The following is a 13,946-nucleotide window of genomic DNA, read 5'->3' as shown; positions in this document are numbered from 1 at the left end:
TCTTAATGACTAGTCGTTCGTTTGAAGCCTTTAGCGAGGCGCAGCAAGAGCTCCACGACGCGGTCAAGAGATTTGAGTCCTTGGAGCGCGATTGTAAGGCGCAAGAGTCCGAACTGGCGAAGGCCCGCCAGAGCGCACAGGATGCACGAGCCAAAGCCCAGAACACCCTCCAGGAAATTCAGGCGGCCAAGAAGATTGCGGCGGGTAAGTCTTTCACCCTGCAAAGCAAGTATGTAGAAGAAACATTCCTTGTACTTATCCGAATTTGGGTTTTCCAGGGGCGTTCGTGGATCTGCCGCGCAGTATACACTACAAGAAATATGTCAACTAGTGACCTTCTATAAGTGACCCTGGAAGAATTGGTCATAGATCTATGAACATTTCAGACCAATTGGTCAAAAGCTGTTCGGGGGGGCTCCAAACCCTAAACTATAACGACCATTTTGGTCAGAAAGGTCGTAATTTCCTTACACGAAATGGTCATAAAGCAGATAGCACTGGTCCGCTGCCTTATTTCTAGCTGATCACGACCAATATAGATGGTCATAACCTTGTAAATTGTGGTGGGTTGCTATGACTAGGCGCCACCTCATCAGTTTTGCCTATGTGTCATGTCCATGTGGCAATTTTTGCCCCAGGTTGTGAAGCAACCTATATTTCTGTCATTCCCAAAATTCCCAAAAAAATCTCATAAATTCTTTGGGTCATATCTTCATTAAATATGTAAAAAAAACCTTCCTTGACTAGTTCAAAAATAATTCAACAATATTCATTTTCCTATTCTGTTCGGAACAACACTTTGTGAAGGAAGTACCACTTTGGCATGTCCAAATAGTATCCATTTTCTACGGTGCTTTCCTATGCCCAAATAACCATCCTCCACCAAATGCCAGCTCAATCCATTCATTATTTTGAGCCCAGCTTCAACATTCGTATTTATGTCCAGTGTGGTACTTTGCAAAGCAAGTACCACCTAGGCTCCTCCTTTTGAGCTGAAAATTTGTAAAGACGGTCTTCTTAGTAACTGATCATCCTCAGCCAAAACTCACGCCCATTAGCCATGTACATTTCCCGTACCGCTAATCAAACACTTGGCTGCTAATTCATGTTTGAGCATCGATCGGTCTCCTTGTGAGAATCTTATGTTGTAATTTTCTTCCTAGCACCTACCCGGGGAGTGCCCAACCCACTAGACATGCCTAGGCCGCCCAGAACACATGGCAACGCCACGGTCACGCGGTGACCACGCGGCGGGCATGCGAGTTTACGCGCTCTAGAGTTGGGGCCCTCGGCCACCGCCCAAACCTCGACTTATCGCCACCAAACCATGTATTTATGATTAAATAGGTACTTATGTAACTAGAAATGATTTTTGGAAAAACTAAATAGCAAACTATGAGGCAGCTGCAGTTCAAATTTGCCCGCTTCCACCTGAATCGGCGGAAATTTGTCTTTTTCACGATAGGTGGATCAAAACTTTTTACACCCAACCATTTTGTCAATTGTGCATTAAATATGTCCTAGTATTTTAGAAAATTGATTTGGTCCAGTTTTGCAACAATTATTTGGGAGGTCCTCATAAAAAAACCTCCTTTTGGGCACTCGAAAAATGGAAAATGGTTTTTTGTCCAAAGAAAATGAAAACTTCCTTAGGAAACATTGTTTGCCATTCCAATATGCACCCTTGTGCACAATATGAGATCATTTGAACAAACTATGCCATGAATGTGGCCATAAGATTGATCATTTGGCTTGAAAGCCATTGATCTCCACACGTGATAGCTCGTTTTTGAGAACACTTTTTTAAAATAATTGCCGTATTACAAGTTTGTTATTTTTCCTGGGAACTTGGCCATATATAATGACACAATGCGAAGGTTTCCCAATTATTTGATTTTTTTGAATTTTTTATGCCCGTTTCAAATTGCGGTCAAAACGGCGGGAATGACCGTTCCTAGCTAGTGGTTGAATCTTGGAATTTTTTTGGTGTTTATCTGATTAAATAGATACTTATGTACCTAGAAATGATTTTTGGAAAAAAATAAAGAGCAAACTACAAGGCAGCTACAGTTCAAATTTGACCCGCTTCTAACTAAATCGGTGGAAATTTGTCTTTTTCACGAGTGGTGGATCAAATTTTTTTACACCCAACCATTTGGTCAGTTGTGCATTAAATATGGCCTAGTATTTTAGAAAAATGATTTGGTCCAATTTTGCAACAATTATTTGGGAGGTCCTTCACAAAAAAACCTCCTTTTGGGTACTCGAAAAATGGAAAATGGTTTTTTCGTCCAAAGAAAATGAAAACTTCCTTAGGCAACATTGTTTGCCATTCCAATATGCACCCTTGTGCACAATATGAGATCATTTGAACAAACTATGCCATGAGTGTGACCATAAGATTGATCATTTGGCTTTCTCCACACGTGATAGCTCGTTTCTGAGAACACTTTTTTTAAAATAATTGCCGTATTACAAGTTTATTATTCTTTATGGGAACTTGGCCACATATAATGACACAATGCGAAGGTTTCCCAATTATTTGATTTTTTTTGAATTTTTATGCCCGTTTCAAAATGCGGTCAAAACGGCGGGAATGACCGTTCCTAGCTAGTGGTTGAATCTTGGATTTTTTTTGGTGTTTTTCTGATTAAATAGATACTTATGTACCTATAAATGATTTTTGGAAAAAATAAAGAGCAAACTATAAGGCAGCTATAGTTCAAATTTGACCCGCTTCCACCTGAATCGGCGAAAATTTGTCTTTTTCACGAGAGGTGGATCAGAACTTTTTACACCCAACCATTTGGTCAATTGTGCATTAAATATGGCCTAGTATTTAAAAAAAATGATTTGGTCCAATTTTGCAACAATTATTTGGTAGGTTCTTAAAAAAAAACCTCCTTTTGGGCACTCGAAAAATGGAAAACGGGTATTTTGTGGAACGAAAATGAAAACTCCCCAGATCAACATTGTTTGTCATCACAAGATACACACATGTGCACAATATTATTTCTTTTTAACAAACTATAAGTGGTTACTATGTTGAATGTTTGCCCTAAATAAAAGGATAAAAACTACAAGAGAAACATAAGACGAATTCTGATTGGTGGAATCCGTTGTGGCATGGATCGATGACGTGGCAAACATCCATCCATCCATCCACCCATACATCCACCCATCCGTCCATCCAACCCACTGCAGCATATCTCTCTCACACACGCGCGTGAACCCTAGCCAATCCAGATCCCTCCCCGCCCCCACTCCTCTCCCCCGATCCAGATCCCTCCGGCGGAGCTCGTCGCCGTTCCCCACGCCCTCCTCCTCTCGCCCCTCCCCTTCCCACTCCCCACAGCGACGGTCGACGGCCTCACCGCGGCGCAAAATCCCCCACCACCATGAAGCCAGCGAGGATGTTCCCGTGCCGGCCGCTGGTGTCCCCGCCGCTACCGCGGGCCCTCGCCGCCGCGCCGCACGTCTCCGTGCGGCGGCTGCCATGGCCATCGACGTTGCTGCGCGTGGTGCGGTGCATGGCCAAGGAGCGGCGGGTGCGGATGGTGGCGAAGCAGATCCAGCGGGAGCTGGCGGACATGTTGACCCGCGACCCCGTCATGCAGCGCGCCGTCCTCCCCGAGGCCGCCCTCGGCGCCGACCACTACCTCTCCTCCCTCACCACCGTCGCCGACCTCGAGCTCTCCAACGACCTCCAGGTCACGCCCGGGCCCTCCCTCGAAACGATGCAGCTGCGCTGCAATCTGGGATGCTGAGTTCCTTGTCTCTGCTCCGGTCTGTGTCTGCAGGTGTGCAAGGTGTATGTGTCCGTGTTCGGGGACGAGAGGGGGAAGAAGGTGGCCATGGCCGGGCTCAAGGACTAGACCAAGTACGTCAGGAGCCAGATTGGCAAGCGGATGAAGCTGCGCCTCACGCCCGAGATACGGTTCATCGAAGACGAGTCCATGCAGCGCGGAAGCAGGGTATGCTTGATTCTGTTTTTGTCAGACATTGGCGTGTTACGAAGTGCAATGTTTGTTCCTCTGTTGCCAAAAACATACTCATCTAGCTGCACCATCACCACGAGCTTTCACCCCTTTTTCATTTTTCACTAGTTCATGGTCAGACCTTATTCAGTATTGCCTGCTAGTATTTGTTACTACTACCATCGTTGCTGCTGCAGAGCAGAGTTATCGACACCATGTTTCTTTAAATTCGTTTGCCTGAACATATATTTGATACATGATCCACAATACTGTCTTCTGCGCTTGTTGTAAAATACTTATCTTAACTGATCTTTTCTCTTCCCTTGCAATTCGCATGCTGTACTTGGCAGACACTTGCTTCTCTGTTTACATTTTGTACTGTATTTGCAGTTAACTATAATGTGAAAACTAGAGTCATCATTTCCTTGTTATATGGATAAGAATCGATGTATATGTTTTGTCGATAATATATTAGATCTGTACTTCTCTGTAGAATGGAAAGTAGCTCAAAAGTTGGAAATGCTTCAGGTTTCGTATAGCTCAGAGTCTGTAGAATGGACATTTTAATCTGTTGTAGGATCTATATTATTACCACAAAGAATCATCACATAGAACATTTTTCACATTTTTCTCATATGTACCAGGAAGATCTTTGTCTAACCGATTCACCTCTGCAGATTCTTACTATACTGGACAAACTAAAGGAGCAAAGGGAGCAGAGAGAAGGATGTTCCCGTGCCGGCCGCTGGTGTTACCGCCGCTGCCGCGCGCCCTCGCCGCCGCGGCGCCCGTCTCCGTGCGGCGGCTGCCGTGGCCGTCGACGTCGCTGCGCGTGGTGCGGTGCATGGCCAAGGAGCGGCGGGTGCGGATGGTGGCGAAGCAGATCCAGCGGCGGGTGCGGGTGAGGACATGATTCAAATTCGGAAGCCTCTCGAGAATGCGTGAAGAAGAGCAATGGCCAGATCCTCGCCTTCAACGAGGTGAGCTCTTCTTCCACGATCATTTGAGTTTACTCCGTGGTTGAATCGTAGCATTGAATAGTCGCTCGTTACTGCAGTCGATATTAACAAGTGCAGTCCTCGTGTCATGGATAGCATAACCCACATGTGTCACACCAGATTGATTTCGATGGTTTAACATAACAAGTACAACAAGGAGATAGTTTTGTTTTCACTGTGCTAGTCCTAAACCTGACTGCAAAGCACTGTACGTAGGCACTGAAAGGTAGCTGGAAGTCTTTTATGGGAGTATATACTTCTTTTATCTATTATGGGAGTATATACTTAATAGACAGAATAAAGAGAAGAGAGTGTACTTAAACAACACTTCTTTTATGGGAGTATATACTTGTATCATACAATAGCATCAGCTCATGCATTTTCAATTCCTTGCCTAGGCGATACCGAATTGTTCTGTTCATATTTGTGGTGATTCTCGTACAGAGATGTATTTCTCTTTGATTTATGCCTACAGAAGCTGCATGTAGAATTGTGGTCTCTTACCTTTTTCATAGAAAGTAAAAGGGAAAAGGTTAATTTTATCTATTAACATGGCCATACTAGAAGGTTAATTTTTTTAATCAGATATCAAGGGTAATTTGAGTTATTCGTCATCTCCAAAATCTAAACTGCTGTAGTTCTGCTGACCAACCCGCGTGTTTCACTTCAGGTGTGAGGAGGAGCCTGTGGCTGAGACTGCATCAGGACAGATACTGCAACCCATCACAGCGAGTTCCTCGGCCTCTGTTACGGCCGATGCAGCAGTTACTCAGGACACCATTCATGCCTCGCTTCCACTTCTACATTTTCTTTCTCTATTCTAGTTACTTATGTGATTTATTCATGTAGAATCTCTACTTTATGCCAATAGCTGCCTGTACCATTGTTCTACTATCTGTGTGATGCTGAACAACATGCTCTTAATCTGTTGCTAAATTCTGTGTACTTGTGACGTAGCTGACATGTAGAATCTCTACTTAATATGCCAATAGCTGACATGTATTATGTGCCAATATGCCAATTGTTGCTGCTGTATTCTGTGTACTTGTGATGTACTCTGTAGCTGACATGTGGAATCTCTACTTAATATGCCAATAGCTGACATGTAGAATCTCTACTTAATATGTTCTACCAGTATTATGTGCTTTCTATCCTGCAATGTTATCGGGGTACTGCAATTGTTGCTGCTGTATTCTGATTACTTGTTGTGACTGGTATTGAGAGATTTTGGTGGTTGCTTTGAGTATATTTAACTTGGAGTTCTCCAGTACTCCTAGATTTGCTACTCAAAAAAAATTTGAGTACTTTCACTGGAAAGGAGTGAAATACTCCTCGTACTTGCATAGGTTTAAAAATTACTTGCGTAGGTTTAAAAATACTCCTGGTACTTGTGATGAAACCAACAAGCAACTTGCTAACCTCTTTCAGTGTTCAATCAAATTTTCATTCTTAAATTTTAGTGTTCAATTTCAGATTATACAGACTGGAAGTGTATGTTGTTCTTTTTCTTTTTTGAACTAAACTAGAAGTAGGAATTCATTTTATAGGGTTAGTGTTGTAAATTGTGGATGCTTCCTTTTTGTTATTGGCTTATTGCTTGCTTGATTTGGGACATCTACAACTGAAATTATTATGATGCCATATTTTTTATATTACTCCATGCTCACCAAGTTATTGAGTTGAAGTTGTCGTTGTTTGCTGTCAAGATTTGCTTAGCCTGAATACATGGTTATGTTTTGTGTACTGTTGTCCTGATGTTGAGCTGTTCAATTTCACTGTTGTACTGCTATCAAGATCCTGCTGTACTGCTGTTCAGTTTCAGTTAAATTTCAGTACTGTTGGAGTAAATTTCACTGTTCGATGATTGTACTCCAGTGTTCAATTTCGCTGTTCAATGATTGTACTCCAGTGTTCAATTTCCTGATTGATTAAATTTCAATGTTCAATTTCAGTGAAAACAGTACATGTACCAGCGGCAGCAGCTCCTGTGGTAGCGGCGGTAGCACCTGGGCAGGCGTGGAACAGCCTGGGCTTGGAATGGCCTGAGCGCGGGCCAGGAGGAGCCCCTGCATGTGGGCGGCAGCAGAGCACGCCTGGGCGGAGGCAGCGCCTACTCTACTTTCTTGGCTACTACAGTGATGCATGCACCGGTGAAGCACGCACACATGCTTGCCTGGCCGCATGTATCTTCATTGCTGCGAACATCATCTAGATGTACGACAAATGTCCCACCTCTGTGTGTCGTTTTGCTCCTCTTCTTCTTGCATCCGAGAAAATTGGTGCTTAATATGCTATTGATTTACAATGTCTGTTCGTTATCACCAAGTCTAAACTGTGGCTTTGATTTTTCTTGATACTTAGGACAAGCTACAAGCTCCCAGCGCGTCTGATCCAGGGTGCGTTAGGGCCAACCTGTTACGGAAGATGGCCATGCTCATGAGCCCCTCTGGATCAAAATAGGTATTCCTTTCTGCTTCTTTGGATTCACTCATATTTTGCCTCCTGGATTGATGGATTTGTCCTATGGTACTATAATTGTAAAGTCTGGTCCTAATTTACTTTCTGTAATTTTGAGGCTTTATTAAGCCCTTGGTGTTGATTGAGCGTTTGCTGCTCTAATGTTCATGAAGTCCGTTGTTATATACCTCTCATTGTAGGATGGCAAATTGTGACAGCTGGAGCATGTCTCATAAGAGAGAGCAATGAAATCCATTGTATTGTTCCGTCAAAAGAAAAGTACATTGTACTGTTATGATAGTAGCAGATGTTTCGTCATTTTCTTATTGTATATTCCCTTCGTTCCTGCTATATTCCTGTGTAAGGAAATGTATTCCTGAGATGATTTTTTTGTGTTATGTAAACTTGGGAGATGTGTTATGTGATGTGATATGATGGTTGACTTGAATTTGACCTGGAGTTTTCCTAATTTGAATGAAATAATGTTGGATGTATGTGTGTGATTGGGCTAAAGTCTGCTTGGGCCAAATTGGGCAAATAATTGGGCCAAAAAAGGCGACATCCCAACAAGCATCGAACAATTTAAAAAATGAAATCAAAAGTCTTACAAAAAAAGAAATGGACTGCAAAAAGGCCGAGGGCCAAAAAAAATGCATGAATCCCCAAAACTAAAAAGGCCGAATTATTGGGCTAGGCCCATATAGCTAGCGAAAATTAACAGAAAAAATATATATTAAAAAGGCTGAATTAATGGGCTTGGCCCATCTAAAGCACCGAAATGGACCAGGCTGATTCTAAGTAACGACCTTTTCAATTAGTCACAAAAAGGTCGCAAATGAAAAACAATGACCTTTCAGTGACCAATAGTCAAGGTCACAAGTTGACATATGTCAGATGTTGCCGAGCATTATAGAGCCGAAAAGGGATGTCTACGGAGAAGCTATTCTGGTCCCAATATCTGGGACCCGAACATCCGGTGCCCTTCAGCGACCAGCTAAAGCAGTTGGTCGAGCTGCACAGGTCGGCGGAGCTAGCCATGAAGGACCTGATAGTCCGGCTGTGGCCTGCCGAGCCTATACCTAGCAGCTACTTCGGACTTGTTAAGCGGCTTGTAAGTGCCTGTCCGTGGCTCGAAGCCGTGAAGCAGTCGGTCTGTATTGAAGGCGCGCGTATGGCATTTACCCGCGTCAAGACGCATTGGGCAAAGCTGGATGCCAAGAAGCTGATGACCGAGGGGCCGCCGGAGGGCAAGGAGCATCGTCGACCCGAGCTCTATTTTGATGGTGTCCTGGAGGGGTCCCGCCTTGTGGCGGAGCAATGTTCGAAGGATGTCATATTCCCATGAGCACATTTGTATTATCATGTCCTGTAATATGGAACAGTGATGTTATGTATTATAATGCTTGCGATTTATATTTTACCTCCTGTGCGGCCGTTTATGAAATCTGAGGGTTGACCAGTCATCGACTTCTGCCCCCACGTAGATAGTACGGGGGTGTTCGGGATAAATCTAAACACTCTTTACTCCACATTCTGGTCCTTAAATGAGGTGTTTAGCGCAACGAACTAGGCAATCAGAATATGCGGCCTTTACCGCCCTCACTTAGCCATAGGAGTTTGACAATTAAGAAAGTTGGCGAAGCCCCTGGTATTCCGAAGGCCGAACTAGGGGCATTGTACACGCCTAATCGGGGGAACCGATTCTTCGCGAGAAGCGGAAAAAATCTCTAACAATTTGGAACCTCTCGAACAGCTGACCAGCTCTCGCCGCATCATGACAGTCAGTTTTCGGCTTTCTCTACTGAAGTGCTCGTCCGGAAGAACCGGGACGCAATCGCAGTAGTTCTCCCTTTACTACCCTAGCCGATATAGCGGAACGTAAGGTAGCAAGCACAGGAGCCGGGCAACCCAACTATTGACCAAAGACATGATTCGAAGCCGATGCATATAATGCTATAAGTTCGGGGTGCCGAACTATACTGTAAAAGTGTTCGGACTTTTATTGCCGTAATGCGGGGTGTGATGAAGCCCCTAGCGTAGTGATACGTACAATGGTGTATGCGTGCGATAAGCAATATATACAAAGGTGAGGAAACATGAAAATTAAGTAATAAGCTGACCCCACCATTTATTCACTATTGTGATGTAATTAGTACGTCGAGGCGTACTTTGTGCAAGTAATGCGATAAGCAAGTAAAGCTATTTAACATGCCGCAACCAAGGGCGAGCTGCGTGCGGGTATGTAAAACAAGTATGGCAATTGTTTAGTAGAGACCACCTGGGGATTCCCTTGTATGCCAGAGCTCCTTGCCTCCTTGGTGTGTTCTGCAAGCGGGTCGTCCGCATAGACCTCGAAAAGAGAAAAAACCCATAATAAAAAGAAAAAGTAAAGGCGTGCAAATTCCAGGGTCGGTCGAGCCGCACTGTGGATCACGAGCGAGTTATGCCTCCATATGTACCCATGGGGTTTTGAGTGTGTAGTTATGTACGCGCAGTATGAATGTCATTTCCTCATCGGGGTTGGGACGGAGGCCGAATTATTAATCCAGCTCTTGACGAACCGAGCTGCCCTGTTGTAGTGTTGTCCGGACCTTCTTAACGATGTCCAAGGGCTCGGCGGCCGGATTATGGTGCCGCTTTAGAAGGCCGCTCTGTACTTCTGCTGCTAGGGCTGCGGTGCCTCCTCTGTATGAAGGGAACGTTCCGTGTTTCCATTTACTGTAATGACGCCGCGTGGACCGGGCATCTTGAGCTTGAGATAAGCATAATGTGGCACCGCGTTGAATCTAGCAAACGCGGTTCGTCCGAGCAGTGCGTGGTAGCCGCTGCGGAAGGGGACGATATCAAAATTAGCTCTTCGCTTCGGAAGTTATCCGGGGAACCGAAGACCACCTCCAGCGTGATTGAGCCCGTACAACGGGCCTCTACGCCTGGTATGACTCCTTTAAAGGTAGTTATCGTGGGCTTGATTCGTGAGGGATTAATGCCCATTTCGCGTACTGTATCCTGATAGAGCAGGTTGAGGCTGCTGCCACCGTCCATTAGGACTCGTGTCATGTGAAATCCGTCGATGATTGGATCGAGTACCAATGCGGCCGAACCGCCATGACGGATACTAGTTGGATGATCTCGACGATCAAAGGTGATCGGGAATGACGACCATGGGTTGAATTTTGGGGTGACTGGCTCTACCGCATAGACGTCCCTAAGTGCGCGCTTGCGCTCCCTTTTGGGGATGTGTGTAGCATATATCATGTTCACCGTTTTGAATTGAGGCGGGAATTTCTTTTGCCCCCCAGTGTTCGGCTGCCGGGGCTCCTCGTCATCGTCCTCGCTCTGCGATTCCCCTTCCTTGTTTCCGCTATTTACCCTACTGGCTTGCTTAAGGACACGACAATCTCTGTAAGTATGGTTGGCCGGTTATTCTGGGGTGCCATGTATCTGGCACGGACGAGCGAGTATGCGGTCCAAGCTGGATGGTCCTCCGCCGTTCCTTTTATAGGGCTTCTTTCGCAGGCCGGACTTGGAGCCACTGAATCCGGCGTGAACTATAGTGTCATCGGTGTTATTGCCATTACTTCGGCGTTTGTGTCTGTTGCGCCGGAGCTTGCCGGTGCTGTTTCTGGCCTCGGAGGGGCCTGCTTCGTTGGCTGTGTTTGTACTGCGAGCCAGCCAACTATCCTCTCCCGTGCAAAAGCGGGTCATAAGTGCCGTGAGGGCTGCCATGGACCTCGGCTTTTCTTGGCCGAGGTGGTGTGCTAGCCATTCATCACGGATGCTGTGTTTAAAGGCCGCTAGGGCTTCGGCATCTGGACAGTCGACGATCTGGTTCTTCTTGGTTAGGAACCTAGTCCAGAATTTTTTAGCTGATTCTCTAGGTTGTTGAACTATGTGGCTTAAGTCATCGGCATCTGGTGGCCGGACATAAGTACCTTGGAAGTTGTAAAGGAAAGCTTCTTCCAAGTCCTCCCGGCCACCGATGGAATTTTCAGGCAGGCTATTCAACCAGTGTCTAGTTGGTCCTTTGAGCTTTAGTGGGAGGTATTTGATGGCGTGGAGGTCGTCTCCGCGGGCCATGTGGATGTGGAGAATAAAGTCCTCAATCCATACTGCGGGATTAGTTGTTCCGTTGTATGATTCAATATTGACGGGCTTGAACCCCTCGGGGAATTCGTGATCCAGTACTTCATCTGTGAAGCATAGAGGGTGTGCGACGCCTCTATATTGGCCCGCGTTACGGCGCACCTCCGATGAAGTCCGTCAGCGGTTATCGGCCCGGGTGTGACTAGGTTTGTCACGTCTGAATAGGTAGCCGTCATCCCGAGTCGGGAGGCGTCCTCGCGATCCGTAGATCGATCTGGTGTGTCTTGCTCTACTGTCCAATTCCTGCCGAAGGTCGTATGTATGGTCCCGAGCTGGTCTATCCTTTGTTTACGAGGCGGTGGGGCAGGCTGTTGTTCGGCCTGATTTGCCGTTTTATCCCGACCGCGGGGTGGTCGGTCCGCCGCACTATCCCGGCCACGTGGTGGTCGGTCCTTGTTGTGCGAGGGAGGTATGGGATCTGGTGCCTCCTCATCAAACTGAGGTAGTAGTCTGCGCTTTGGGTAACTCTTGGCTGGGCGCTTGAGGCCGTATTCTTCGGTTGCCAGGACATCGGTCCATCTGTCGATGAGTAGGTCTTGATCGGCTTGGAGCTGCTGCTGCTTTTTCTTTAGGCTTCTGGTAGTAGCTATTAGCTCGCACTTGAAGCGCTCCTGCTCTAGGGGTGCCTCGGGCATGATGAAATCCTTGCTGCCGAGGCTCTCCTCATCTTCGGAGACTGGACGATAACTATCATCATCCGGGTCATTGGGCATGGCCTGTTTATCAGGGTCATCTTGACCGTTGTCTTGCTCCTCCTGTTCGGATGCAGCTCCAACAGGGTCTTCATTGTTTTCGGCGTCGCCCGGGGTACTATTTTCTCAGGTGTCGGTGTTGCTGTCTTTTGAGCGACGTGACTTAGAGCGGCGTTTAGGGCACCGCCGCCTGGACTGCGTCTCAGAGGGTTTATTTGCATCTGGCTCTTGTTTGTCGTCGCCAGATCCTTTAGGTGTATCAACCATGTACACGTCGTACGAAGAGGTGGCCGTCCAACGTCCAGTGAATGGTGGGTCTTGGCCTTGCTCCTTGTCGGCATCATCGTCCATACCGTCGATGTCTTCGGAGCCATAATCAAGCTCGTCGGTTAAGTCCTCGACGGTAGCTATGAAGTGGGTGGCGGGTGGGAAGCAAAATTCCCCATCATCAGCCTCTAACTCGAACCGAACATAGTTCGGCTGCGAGTCCTTCTCCAAGGATTTTTTTAAAGAGTTCAGCACATCGCCCAAAGGTGAGTGCTGGAAAACGTCTGCGGCATTGAATTCGAAGATCGATAACCGATCTAGCTCGGTGTCCGCAGGCGTACACGGTCCGGAACTTATAGCCGAAGACGAGTCCGAAGTTCCGTTGAAGCAAATATTGCAGGGTGTTGAGTCCGTGTGTGGCTCCAACGCCGCGGACTCTATGGCTTTGGATGGCACGATCTGCTCTGGTTCTAGGGCCGTTGCAGCAACAGGAACCGTCTCCTGGATGTGATTTGATGACAGATTCAAGTCATGTTCATCGGAGCGAGGGGGAGTGATCACCGCGATCTCAAATCCATTGAAGATCAAGTCTCCACGGATATCCGTGACGTAGTTCAAGCTTCCAAATCTGACTTGATGGCCAGGGCCGTAGCTATCGACCTGCTCCAGATGGCTGAGCAAGTTGGCCCGCGGTACAAAGCCGCCGAACACAAAAATCTGTCCGGGGAGGAAGGTTTCTCCTTGGACAGCGTCACTATCGACGATCGAAGGGGCCATCGAACCTTTCGCCGACGGCACAGTGGAACTCTCAATGAAAGCACCAATGTCGGTGTCAAAACCGGCGGATCTCGGGTAGGGGGTCCCGAACTGTGCGTCTAGGATCGTTGGTAACAGGAGACGGGGGACACGATGTTTACCCAGGTTCGGGCCCTCTCTATGGAGGTAATACCCTACTTCCTGCTTGATTGATCTTGATGAATATGAGTGTTACAAGAGTTGATCTACCACGAGATCGTAATGGCTAAACCCTAGAAGTCTAGCCTGTATGACTATGGTAATGTGTATCTATCCTTTCCGGACTACCTCCTCTAGTTTATATAGGCACCGGAGGGATCTAGGGTTTACATATTGTCGGTTACATAAGAAGGAATCTTCATAGTCGGTCGCCAAGCTTGCCTTCCACGCCAAGGAGAGTCCAATCCGGACACGGGTACAGTCTTCGGCCTTCATGTCTTCATAGCCCATCAGTCCGGCCCATGGATAACAGGCCGGACGCCCGAGGACCCCTTAGTCCAGGACTCCCTCAGGGAGCACCTCTGTGATTGTCACGATCGGGTCATCCGAGCTCGGACCTCAGACTAGGTGAAGCCGAAAGCTAGCGCTCTTATTGTTTCCAATCATGGTCGACACAC

At 46.7% G+C, this 13,946-nt stretch overlaps 1 protein-coding gene across 1 annotated transcript; it reads left to right on the top strand.

The window, feature by feature from the left end:
- The first annotated feature begins 3,186 nt into the window (after positions 1-3,186).
- LOC109772862 (probable ribosome-binding factor A, chloroplastic) lies at positions 3,187-7,880 on the top strand. Its single transcript, XM_073496886.1, has 6 exons — positions 3,187-3,710; positions 3,801-3,974; positions 4,655-4,957; positions 5,646-7,189; positions 7,337-7,435; positions 7,633-7,880. Exons 1-2 carry the CDS (start codon positions 3,399-3,401, stop codon positions 3,873-3,875), a joined length of 387 nt encoding a protein of 128 aa, XP_073352987.1. The 5' UTR covers positions 3,187-3,398; the 3' UTR covers positions 3,876-3,974; positions 4,655-4,957; positions 5,646-7,189; positions 7,337-7,435; positions 7,633-7,880.
- The last annotated feature ends 6,066 nt before the right edge of the window (positions 7,881-13,946 follow it).

This window comes from Aegilops tauschii, chromosome 4, assembly GCF_002575655.3.
Source record: "Aegilops tauschii subsp. strangulata cultivar AL8/78 chromosome 4, Aet v6.0, whole genome shotgun sequence".
Classification (NCBI taxonomy): Eukaryota; Viridiplantae; Streptophyta; class Magnoliopsida; order Poales; family Poaceae; genus Aegilops; species Aegilops tauschii.
This window is presented reverse-complemented; position numbering and strand designations above follow the sequence as displayed.

What these genes read in the sequence shown, in the direction of transcription:
- LOC109772862 (XM_073496886.1), top strand. Translation starts at nt 3,399, where the DNA reads ATGAAGCCAGCGAGGATGTTCCCGTGCCGGCCGCTGGTGTCCCCGCCG. An exon ending in AGCTCTCCAACGACCTCCAG is followed by an intron (nt 3,711 to 3,800) that starts GTCACGCCCGGG and finishes CTGTGTCTGCAG; the next exon opens with GTGTGCAAGGTGTATGTGTC.